Source organism: Cervus elaphus, chromosome 23 (assembly GCF_910594005.1).
Source record: "Cervus elaphus chromosome 23, mCerEla1.1, whole genome shotgun sequence".
NCBI classification, from domain to species: Eukaryota; Metazoa; Chordata; class Mammalia; order Artiodactyla; family Cervidae; genus Cervus; species Cervus elaphus.
In genome coordinates this window covers 18856960-18870216 of record NC_057837.1, presented here as the reverse complement: position 1 = coordinate 18870216, position 13257 = coordinate 18856960, and the positions used below count along the sequence as shown (strand labels likewise).

Sequence of the window (13257 nt, the reverse complement as noted above, 5' to 3'; positions counted from 1 at the left end):
ACTTAGCTGAAACTGTCAGTAACTTACTCCAGAGAGAAGTTGGGGATGTTCTCCACACCGGTGTCGGCATGGCCCACGGGTTCCACGCGGCTGCTGTCTTCCTCTGCGACGTCCTCATCCTAAACAAAGAGAAGCACACCCTGGGTCAGGCTTATTCTTAGAAAGTGAATGAAAAGAAACTGGATAAAACTGGTCTAACAGGCATTATGACCACATTAACTACTTCTCTCGTCTAGTGAGGATGACCTTGAATGATAACATGGGTTTGAACATATGAAAAGTTGCATTTTAAAGCAGTAAGTCCCCCGAGTTAGTATACCCCAGGGGGTGAACAAGATGCCTCTGCAATAAGGAAAGGAAACATTAAGACTTATACCTATGTTAACTCCTTATCACTTTTACTTCACCTTTTGGTATATTTAATATGTAAAAATCAAACCCAAGATGGCGGAGCAGAAGGACATGCACTCATCTTCTCCTGCAAGAATACCAAAATTGTAACTAGCTACTGAACAACCATTGACAGGAGAATGTTGGAACCCACCAAAAAAAGATAGCCCCCAATCAAGGGCAAATGAGAAGCTGCAACAAGATGGTAAGAGGGACCCAATCACATGTAAAATCAAACCTCATACCTGCCAGAGATGGTTGGAGGGCACAAACAAAACCTTGTGTGCACCAAGACCAAAGGAAAGGAGCAGGGACCCCCACAAGAGCCTAAGGCAGACCTGCCTTTGAGTGTCTGAGGGTCTCCTGCAAAGACATGAGTCAGCAGTGGCCTGCCGCAGGGACAGAGATTCTAGCAACAGCAGTCCTGGGAGTCGCAGCGTGTGGCAATAAGTCCTCCTGAAGGAGGTGACCATTAGCTACACTCACTGCTGGGAAAGTTCTGGACCTCACAATTGACTTCTCTCACACCCATACATGACTACTGGAAAAACCGTACCTTTGACTATATGGACCTTTGTCGACAAAGTGATGCCTCTGCTTTTTAATATACTGTCTAGGTTTGTCATAGCTTTTTTATCCAAGGAGCAAGCGTCTTTTAATTTTGTGGCTACAGTCACTGTCCACAGTGATTTTGGAGCCCAAGAAAATAAAGTCTGTCACTGTTTCCCTTTTTTCCCCATCTATTTCTCATGAAGTGATGGGACTGGATCCCATGATCTTTGTTTTTGGAATGTTGAGTTTTAAGCCAGCTTTTCTACTCTCCTCTTTCACCTTCATCAAGAGGCTCTTTAGTTCCTCTTCACTTTCTGCCATTCAAGTGGTATCATCTGCAAATCTGAGGTTGTTGATATATATTGGGTGTCCCTGATGGCTCAGCGGGTAAGGAATCTGCTTGCAATGCAGGAGACACAGATTTGATCTCTGGGTCAGGAAGATCCTCTGGAGGAGGAAATGACAATCCATTCCAGTATTCTTGCCTAAAAAATTCCATGGACAGAGAAGCCTAGCAGGCTACAATCCAAAGGGTTGCAAAGAGTTGGACGTGACTGAGCGACTAAGCATACATGCATGCATGCCTACTACTGCTCTGAATATATTACTACGATGTTATAATATTCAAATAAAGGTACATTACATTGGGGACAGATATTTTACATTTTAGTAATCCAAACAGTTGAGACCATTATAAATCTTAAAGATTAGCAAAATCTTCAGTCTTACTGTCAGTTCCCTAGTTCCTATTAACACAGGTCGTCAAAATGAACATGAAGTTAGTCCAATCCTAGACTTAAACACTTCATCCTGTGAAATGTCACATAAGGTTATCCTAAGCCCACTGACTGATCATTTAGAGGTAAAGGCAGTAAGATCTTAGCCATGAAGAGCCACTTCTGTTTACTTCTGCTGCAAAGGACCAGGTGCAGGGAAAGGGACAAAGAGTAAGCAAACCACCTCCCAGCATTGCACTCTTCCTTTCAGAAAGGCAATAGTTTGTCAAAAAAATATATTATATTCCAACATGCTGTAGAAATTGAGTAAATATGCCGGTGCTTCAAAAGGTGCATGCGGAATAAATGTGATGGTTCATAAAAGTAAATGAAATATCACCCAAGAATATACCTCTCTTTGTCATCTTGTCCACTGTCTTTTCACTAAGCTGTTCACTAACACTGATGTTGGCTTTGCAGGATCATCTGAATAAGGATAAACATGTCTGATGACATCAACGGTTTTATTATCCAAATTAGAATACTTAGAAAAGACTCAGAATCTCCAAACACAGTGACTAAGAGGCTCACGTGGGCTTTACTTTGGCTCCACAGTGTCTTATACCCAGCAGGTAGTATGCAAGTATTTGCTAATGAAAACAAAATCATCCTCAGGAATCTCTGGGGTAACATGCTTCCAAATACAACTCAATACAATTTATTTAATTTACATCTTGGAGGTTTATGTGTATAATTTACATACCCATAATTTGTTAGGTTTATCTTTTTCTACCATATAAACTTGATAACAGTGAGTTTATATATGAACTTATTAAACCACCTAATGAGAGTCTACCATTACAGAAAAGTTGTGTATTTTTAACTCATAGTATAAATGTATAAGCCATTAACAGAGACATCAATCAACAAAATGATAAGCAATGGCTCTAAGTTCAAGATAGAGCATCAAATGATATTTCAAGTCACTAAGGCAATATGAAGGCAAGGTAGTTGGTATTGCCCAATTGACATTTCCTCTGAGAATCCAGCAAAATAAGAAGCTGGATGTGCCGAGTTCTTCTATGAGTTTAGATAAACTCCATGCATCCTAGATGGTGGAGCACTGCATGAGGCCAAACTACTTGAAGACTGATGATCCTGTGCTTCGAAGGGCTCTGCCTATGTCCTTCTTAGTCATTTATCTCTTTTAAGCACCAGTACATGATATATTTCAAAGGTGAACCAATATCTGAACCTGCCTAAGAGCCACACTTACAATGTAAACAATAAATTCCCCAAATTAAGCTTTTCCATTGGGAGTTGGGATAGACAGGAGAGAAACACAGTAGTATATAAATCAGATGGAAAACATACAAATAGTTTATGGGTTAAAGACATTTAGTTTCAGGATTCATTAATAATTTAAGCACTGCTGAAACACCACCACAATATACAGCTGGCAGAAACACCTATGCAGCACTGGGAAAGAGCCACATAAATGAAATGCCCCAAACTATGGTGATGAAACAGCAACTGATAATTGACACACTCACTGTTCCCACAGTGGCCATTATCAGGGCCCCAAGAGCATGGAAAATATTATTTCATGTCGCTGCATATGGTGTTTAGTTATTTTGCAAAATTCACTGCCCTGAGGCTGGGCTGCAATTGCTGTGGGAACTACAGTCTCAGAATGTGTACATAGCAACTCCTGTACTGCTTTATTTTGTTGTTTTATACTCTTAAGAGCTGCGACTGAACACGGTCACTTTTAGCAGGAGTTACACACTGAATTCCATTGTAACCATAGTAAATGAAGCTCAGTTATGAAATGTGTCAAATCAAGATGGAAGGCCTAGAGTATTAATTTAAACTATGCAGTGTGAAGAAAATTTTTCAGGTGAGTCAATGTACTTTTTGTCCTATCCCGTCTATTTTACAGTAGAGAATAGTGGTTGAGAGTTCAGTTTTGAAAATTAAACAGACCTGGATGTGAACAATGAGTGTGCCATCTGCCAATTTTACATTCTTAAACAAGTTATATACCCTTTCTGTATTTCTATCCCTTCTTCTGTAAACTAGGAACAATAAAACCATCTAATTCTCCTTAAGATTACTGAGAGGAAAAAGTAAGATAAACCCACGTCACAAATTATAACATAGTACCTGACACATGGTAATTGACAATAAATGTTAGCTGTTATTGAAAAGAGAAACAATAAATACATGACATATAAAACATAACTCAGTAATTGTTTTAGGGTAATGTTATACAACTATAAGATATTTTAAGAGTATATATTCACCCTTTCATACTTTATGTCTTGCAGTAAAATTTAATACCAAACATATTAGCTACTCAATTAAATACAGAATGTATCATATGTATTTTAGAAAGTTACATAAAACCCATAATTTCTTGCACTTTGCTTTATACAAAGTACTTTCATAATAAAAGGGTTTCAGAATGAGAAAACATATCAAAAATGATAAACAACTAAATGCTGCATTGCTGTTGTTGTTCATTCACTAAGTCATGCTCAACTCCTTGTGACCCCATGGACCATCAGCACACCAGGCTCCTCTGCCCTCTACTACCTCCTGCAGTTCGCTCAAATTTTTGTCCACTGAGTCAGTGATGCTCTCTAACCACCTCATCCGCTGCCCCCTTCTCCTGCTGCCTTCAATCTTTCCCAGCACGGGGGTCTTTTCTAATGACTTGGCTCTTCACATCAGGTGGCCAAAATATTAGAGCTTCAGCTTCAACAACACTCCTTCCAATGAATATTCTACAATCCAGTAAATGGCAGGGAAAAGAAAACACCATGGGTTGCTGGTTGAGGAAATTTTCAGAGAGAAAACAGATGTGAAGACCTGTGACGGGGCTTTGATTTCATCCTGCTTGAAAGCTCTAAGTTCGCCTGCCACATAGCTTCATGGGTGTCAAAGAGGACACCTTGGTTCAGAGACAAAGGACAGTTCATTACAGCAATGGCATTAGCCAGAGTATCATCCATTTGTGTACTGATTCCTAAGCTAAAATTCTCAAAGGTGATAAGAAGAGGGCCAGGGGACATTGGTCTACATAGGAGAAACTGGGCCCAGGGAACTGGAACCCTTTACACAAACATGCCTGCTCACTCCTCTGGAGGGAGACTCCGTGTCTGTCTTCCAAGGTTGTTTGCTGTACACACATCATTGAAAGAAGAGTGCGGCACAAAGGCCTTCATTCTCAAGATGTACAGAAATGCAAAAGAACCATGGAAAATTATCTCCCAATAACAGAATTTAATCTGAGCATTGCCAAGTGGTAGCATCTGTAGGCCCCTGCGGGATGGCATGGCAACCCTCTCCAGTATTCTTGCCTGGAGAATTCTACGGACACAGGAGCCTGGCGGGCTATGGTCCATGGAGTTGCAAAGAGTCGGACATGACTAAAGCAATTGAGTACACACACACACAGGACATACACACATTTGTATGATAGCTAGCAAACTAAAACTGGAAACATGATTAACACATGCTCTATGATAAGAATGTCTTTTGAACAGTAAAACATTAAATTCTACTACATGAAAAGAGTTATACCTTCTATATCAAGGGAAAAACATATTTTTCAATGTAGAACAATATGCCCAACCAAAGAAAAACAAAAGTCAAGTGTGAAAAAAAAAAAACACAACACCAATCAGACAAGCAAAGTCTTTACTTCCCCTGGTTCCTTTCCTATAAAATTATTTTTGGATGTCTTCCAGTAAAACCCAGAAAACTCAATGAGACAGTGGACAGAATGCAAGGTAAGTCCAGAATATGGTGACAGTCCAGCAGGACACAGAGGTCTGGGAAGTCCGTCTCCATGAGAAAAATCATAATAATAATTACTCTGATGTTTTTTAGTATTTGGGAAATATTTTCAGAGACCTGATAGAGAATGATGGGGGGGACACAGATTAAAGTATAGACAGAGAAAACAAACCAAATTGTCAAAATGCCAAAGCAATTAGCTCCAAGAACGGCGAAGGAAAATGCGTAGGAAAGGAAACGTAATCAGAGAATCCACTCAGCTAAGCCGTGAGCGGTTCTCACATCACCATATAATGTGACACTGGGTATTGATTCCACTTGGAATTTTCATGTAACAAGACTTAGAGGAGGGGAATCAGGAAGGTAAATGTGGCATTAAAGGGAAAACCCCATCTTCCATAATGACAAATCAAAAGATGTCAATAGCTAGTAACCACAAAACAACAACATAAATATTTTATTCCGAAACATGGAAGTAAATACCGGAACCAACCAACATCTGCATAAATTGGGAGTTGCTGCCTCTAGTGAGAGGGGCTGGGGGAACGCAGAGAGTGCTAGTTTTTTTCATTAAATGCCTTCCAGTATGCTGTATTTAATTTTAATTTAAATCTGGCACCAGGTTTACTTCAAACAATAAAAGACAGGAAACCCAACTTGCCAGGAAGACAGTATCGTGCTCGGGTCCCTGGCAGGCGCCTTCCTGGAAGCTGCCCACAACCTTCTCCTGTGGGTCCCCCAGATGACAGTTGAGGGGCACAGGAAGACACTGATGGGGCGGGATGCAAAGTGCGACCCTGGCTCAGCAGACTCCTGCCTCAGAGAAGCCAGGATGTCTCATGACATCACCAAAGGGACAGCTGCTTGTCAGATATCTAGTTTTTCCAGTCCAGATACAATTTACCAATCAAAATAATTTAATTATCATACAAAGATTGTTCACGGAAACCTGTATCAGGTTTCCAGGAAAAGGGAACAAAACAAAACCAAAAACCTCACCGAAGTTTATACTCTCGTGCAGAGGGGGAAATAATTTTTGTTAACCCTTTATCTGTGATATAATACTGGCCTAAGCAACGTTTTTAAGATGGAAGAGTCAAGTAGTAAGAGGAGAGGGAAAAAATGAAATTAGGCTAAATCCATAATTATCTTTTTAATTTCAAAAATTATCTAGTTGTATTTTTTCCTTCTTGGGCACTAAATATTTTCTCTATATTCACAGATTTTTGTTAATGATATCCAAAAACTTAAGTGGATGCTATTGCAAAATAGTACAGAATTGGTAGTTAGAACACTTAAAATCTGAATCCTGCTTCCATCATTCATACAAGAGAATAAACTTGGTAATCGGTTTGTTTACAAAACAAGGAAAATTGTCTGTTTTATGGAACACAATAAAAATTCACCCAGAAAGCAATCACCTGCATCTCTGCATTCATACTCTTGAGTTCTGAGGATATAAATATTTTGAAGAGCTATTACTTTAAAGAAAAGCCTACAATTTCAAGAAAAAATTTAAATACTGTTTAAATGTGTTTTAAAAACTTAAGTTATACTTGCTTACTTAAATTTCCAGCATACCAATCTTTGATTTTTATGTTTAGGAAGCAAGAAAGGAAAAGAAAGTTCTGATGATATCTTGCTAAACAAATTTATAATATTCTTCCTCAAATGTTGTTGTTATTATTTTTCATGTAAAATAATTTAACCAGTTCAATTACGCTGCTACACAAATGCTCAACTAAATGATCTTTTTCACCTTTTTGGAGTTTTGGAATTCCAAAATTTTCCAAACTTAATGAGAGATACATTAACTCTGAGTGAGCCACAGCTTCCTACATCACTTGAATGTTGACAGTATGAATCAAACCACTTCAGGGGATCACATTTGATGGAAAATAAATTCTGAGGGGAATCTGTTTCCAAGTCCCCTGAGTATCACAAATTGGATTCCAGAAGGCTTTTGTGTTAAGGTTGCCACTATTTGATTAATTAGCCTAATCCCCAGGGAAAAATAATTTTCCATCATATGTGGAAAACAATTGAAAACATTTGGCGGCGGGGGCGGGGGGGGGGGGATTTCACTGTTGAAAATGATAAACCTATAAGCAAACTTCTGAAGAAATAAAATCAGGAAATATGTAATACAATTTTATTTAAAGATCATTGTATTCTACTAGAGCAAAAGCACTTTACAAAAAAGAATTAAAATGCTCTTAAGAAAAGACAGTACTAGATAATAAGCAAGACTTTTAAAAATAAAACGGTCTTCTTGTATTATAGAGGGAAAATAATAGCTCTTATACCTTTAAAGGCAGTGCAGTTCATCTTAATATAAACTTGCTCCACAGAACTCCAGAGTTCAATGTCAGATAACTTTGGATTAAATGAAGAATAATTCAGTACCTGTGATGTTGAATATTATATGTGAGTTGCCCACCCTCAAGAGGATGCCTAACACCCTCATCTCAAGTTAATACTGATCAAACGGAATGGCAAACACAGTCCTGAACATAGTCCATGAAATTTCCATTTCCCACAGAAATGAAACATTTCCTGTCTTGAAACATACACAACATGACTCCGCACAACCCAAGGCAAGAGAAGAGTCTTTCAGAAGAAGAACAGATGGTGCTGATTTATGAAGCTATCTAACCACAGAGAACAACAAATAGTATGTATCTTTGCACCTGTTACATGCACAGTGGAATCCTGAAATTAAGTTTCAAAATCTAAGCTTGCTTCTTATAGATTATTAGGTTTCAGGGAGTGGAGGAATCCTATCAGGCATACTTAGTCTAACATCCAGTCATATGCAGGAATCTTCCTCCACCGGATTCCTGTACTCCAAGACACACAAAGGAAGCCTTACTAAGTATCACTGAGTTCAATAACTAACTCCAGCATCCCTCCTGGCATCCTCTGCCTGACTCCTAGCATATTTATCCCAAAGACTTGATCACTATCACCACTTCAACAATATGGAAGCCATTTATTTTGCAGGAAGTGGCTCTCACTGCTCAGGTTCCCTACCACACACCAAAGGCTAAATGTACCCATTAGGTGACATGATTTTAACCAGCGTAATCGATCTGGTTCAAGTGTGGCTTCCTTATCAGACTAATACCCATTGGTTTCTTTTGAACATTCCTGAAAAAAACACTCTAATTTATGGATTGTAGAAACAAACTGATTTTGTGATCTGACCAATTTTGCTGTTCTAAGTAACATTTAATCCTTACAGAGGTGACATTTTTAAATACTTTATCTTCAGGGTAAAATAAGTGCAATACATGAGTAAGTAAATATCTAGATTTATATTTAAAAAAACAATTTATAACTATTTTCTCTCAAAAAATCAATTTCTCCTTGGCTTAAAAATTATTACAAAATTAATCATCAATTTGTTAATGTAGAAACTTCTTGTTCAGTTGCTCAGTCATGTCAGACTCCTTGCGACCCCATGGACTGTAGCACACCAGGCTTTCCCACCCTTCAATAACACCTGGAGTTTGCTCAAAGTCATGTTCATTGAGCTGATGATGCCATCCAACCATCCCTTCTCCTCCTGCCATCAATCTTTACAGCATCAGGGCTTTTCCATTCATCATCAATCTTCCCATTCATTAAAAGGCTCTTTAGTTTAAGTAAACTTTTACTTAAATCAGTAAAAAATAAAAAGTCTAAACAAATATTTCTTGCTACACATAAGGACAAATCACTTCTTCGAAAGGCAGGGCACTCATGAATTTAAAATTTTATAAATTTTAATTAACAAAAAGTGATAATTGCTAGCATATACTGAGGACTTCCGATGTGCCAATTACTAAAGAACACACTTCTCTATTCCTCAATGCAACCTCAATTTAGTCAACAATACAACCCTTATATATATTTCAGTAAACAAAACAGATGGGATCTTTTTTGTGAATTAAGTTTCTGCAAGTCTTTTTTCAATTATAACTGAGCAATGTAACCATGTGATAAATTCACAAATCTTTGAGCACAACGTAACTTGAATAACAGAGCTGTGTTGCTGACATGCAAAGTATTCTTTAATAAAGTTTACTGAATGCTCTACATGAAATTATAACTAGACATGTAATGGATCCACCCAGTACATTAATCCAAATTAAAGAAATACAACATTCTCCGTCTCAAGAGCTTGCTGGAGTAGATTCATGGCTATCACTACATGCAAAGCATCCTACCTATTAAAGCAAAATTTTTAGGGGAAAGAGAAAGAACTAATTTTATGAAACATCTATAACACACAACAAACTGCCTACACAATCTTTCATTTAATCCTCACAACAAGGCAGGAATTTTTATTATGAAGAAATTAGGCCTAAAAAAGATTACAGATTTCTCTGCAGCAGCAGCCCTGTGATTTTGAGAACAGTCTTATGGCCTATGCTTCTTCAGTTTCGCTCTTTATAACCCAGAGAAGAGGAGCCAAGCACAATTCAGTACTGGATGTGACCCTCGCCAACTAGTAAGTCAGGGCCAGGGTCTGTGAGAAAATATAATAATCATGTTGTAACAAATATTAAACTCTGAACATATAATAAATGTACTTTCATATAGACTGAGAATTACTGCTAAAATATTTTTGTCTATGAATTTTCATTTTAGGCTGTTGTTCAGTAGCTCAGTTATGTCCAACTCCCTCTGACCCCATGGACTGCAACATGCCAGGCTTCCCTGCTCTTCACTATCTCCTGGAGTTTGTTCAAACTCCTGTCCTTTGAGTCAATGATGCCATCCAACCATCTCATCATTTTAGGAGAAACATGTAAATAATGGTTTCCCAGGTGGTGCAGCGTTAAAGAATCTGACTTTACAGGATACAGGATACCTGGGTTTAATCCCTGGGTTAGGAAGATCCCCTGGAGAAGGAAATGGCAACCTACTCCAGTATTCTTGCCTGGGAAATTCCATGGACAAAGGAGCCTGGTGGGTGGGATTCTATAGTCCACGGGGTCACAGTCAGTCAGACACAACTGAGCAAACAGCACATACATATACATATAAACAATGAGCATCAGGAAATCTTACCAGTTATTACAACTGAATGGCAGTGATTTTTACTGTCTTTATAACATTAAGTACTTTTACAATGAACATAAAATCTTTTAGAAACCAAAGGTATTTTTAGTTTTGAAAAACGTTACAAAACTTTCATAAACTGCTTTTTATTATGTGATATTGCTACTTTATAACTCCTTTGAAAAGTGACTCTACAAAGAATTAAGGATCTAGAAAGAAAATTAGAATATTATTGGGAAGTAAAAAGATGGAACTGGGCATTGACACTGAATGTATATCGTATTGAATCAGTTCCAGCAGACAGTTGTTTTTTTCTTAATCATTTTGGTGTAGTATCTGAATGGTAGAAAAGTTTAAAAAAAGAAGATTGGTAAGATGCCATATCAAATAAATTAGAAGAAATTTCAGTTTAAAAAAGAAATCCAAAAAAGAGTAAAGAGTAAAGAGTCCCTACAAGACAAGTTCATCACTGCGCTTTGTGGTCCATAAAAACCTCATATTGCTTCCAATGGGGACTAACATGTATTTATTTAATCCTTTTTCCTTGATGATAAATACATATTTCACCATTATTAATTTTTAAGGGCTTATTAAAAAATTTGTGTAGTCCTCAAAGTTCTACACCTCATTATTTTAAATTGTTAAGAAAAAAGTAAAGAACAACACATGGGTCCCATAACAAAATCCACTCAATCTATTTGTACTGGTTTATTACTTTCCAATGCAGTCTTATAATTCACATATGAAACACAGTCATTAACTTACTTGAAATGGCTTAGAGAAAGTAGCTTCCCAAAACAAAAAATTCCTCAATTTCCTAGTTAAAGTCAGTGACGCAAAAGCTAGCTTTCCTGGGGATCAAGAAATCGTATTCTCAAACAAAACAAAACCTATTATATGTTTAACACAAGATGCATGGTCTGAATGCTCAATTTTAGATCATGGTTCAAAAGTTTATAATAAATGCAGAGGTTAACATTAATAAAGCTAATTAGCTGTGCATTGCTACATTGCCCTAATGCTTGGAATGGGATGCAAATACCAAACAAAAATTAAGATGTTAAACAAATACGTTAATTTAAACTATTAAACTATTTAATTTAATTTATTTAATTTAAACTATTATGTTCGTTTTGGCACCTTAGTGAAAGTGAAAGTCACTCAGTCGTGTCTGACTTTTTGCAACCCCATGACCTATACAGTCCATGGAATTCTCCAGGCCAGAATACTGCGGTGGGTAGCCTTCCCTTCTTCAGGGGGTCTTCCCGACCCAGGAATCAAACTGGGGTCTTCTGCATTGCAGGCGGATTCTTTACCAGCTGAGTACATTAGCCTTGTGGTTAAAAATGGAATCTCCATGCAGAATGGTTTTGACAAATGATGTAACTTCTCTGATTTATTTGACTCATTTTATAAACTGAGAAGAATAATATAATACTATCTACTGGTAATCTATGAGGATAAGTTAACATAAAATGCTTGGAATACTGCCTTCTACATAAATAAAATAGGACTAAACCTTCATGTATAGCATGTGACTTCATATATAGAATAGACTCTCTGTTCTAAGGTTTAACCTTCAGAAATATTTCAACCAAAAACAGTCTGGAGAAAAGGACTATTCAGGAAGAGTACCTGCTCAGAATACCCTTTTCAACACACTTATTACTAAAATTTCTGGAATCAGAGAAATGAATTAAATGCTGGGAAATCATTTCATTAGGATTAATAACCACATCATTTGCTTTTGATTACACAATTTGATCCAATTATGTCAGTTCTTTTGGTTTCCTCAGGTTGTTCCCTTGAGATATAATTAAAACCAGAATTTGTGATTTGCACATGGTCTAAAAAACTTGAGCTCATTTTATATCAAAGACTGTCTTATCAATATTTACCAGAAAGAGGCCTTCAGAGCAAGAGGCTCATTTTATACAATTTTCAGTAAAAAATGATTGCAGCAGTGATAGCACAAATTAAAATATTAATAGGAAACATAACAGACACCTAGTTACTTTCAGTTACAAAAATAAAAGTCTTGAAATATTTAAGATTTTAGGTCATTCATGGGGATAGAAACTGTTTGACTCTTGAAATATTTACTCCCAAATGTTGAGATAAAAGAAGATAGAGTTGTCTGCTACTTGTTCCCCAGAAGACAGACAGGTTGAATTAGGCTGCTAAAAAAGTTAGCCTCCTCTCTTAAAAAGTTTTACCCAGCAAGTACTGTGATTCAGTAGAAAATAGACTTTGTAACTGATAACAAACTGAAACAAAATTTAAGGTATTAGACAATCCATGTATTTTTAAAAACCTCAACAGCTATCTTTAGTATCACGACCCAGAGTAAGGACTTATTCCACCCTTGTGAACAACTTGTGAACAACAGTATCTTCAGATAGAGACAATACAAGGGAAACACCTTCAGAAACCTTTCACACTTTCCCTGTAAAGTCAGCTCAGCCTTTGTGATTCAGATTACCTTTAAATCTAGAATACCAAATACTATTTCCTATTCAAAACCCTGAATCTGTCATTCTGCAATTTCTAAAATAAGTCTCACAGCCCTTTCATCCTGATTCTTGCCTCTCTGTGAGCCCTAGTGGCCAGATCCCTCCTTCCTGAAGTGTCTTTCCCTTCTCCCTTGGGCATTAAATGTGAAACCCAGCCTCCTCAGGCCACACTGGTCTTAGTCTCTATTCTCCATCATTCTGAAAATCATCTCCACATGAGAATTCCTGGTCAA

General features: G+C 37.4%; 1 protein-coding gene across 20 annotated transcripts in view; it reads right to left on the bottom strand.

The window, feature by feature from the left end:
- The window catches only part of PARD3 (par-3 family cell polarity regulator), a 556192-nt gene that overhangs the window by 253837 nt on the left and 289098 nt on the right, over positions 1–13257 (bottom strand). For all 20 annotated transcript variants that reach the window (XM_043885073.1, XM_043885063.1, XM_043885076.1 and 17 more), the window contains one exon: positions 28–119. In XM_043885073.1, the coding sequence (XP_043741008.1) occupies positions 28–119 (92 nt within the window). The remainder of the gene's footprint in view (positions 1–27; positions 120–13257) is intronic.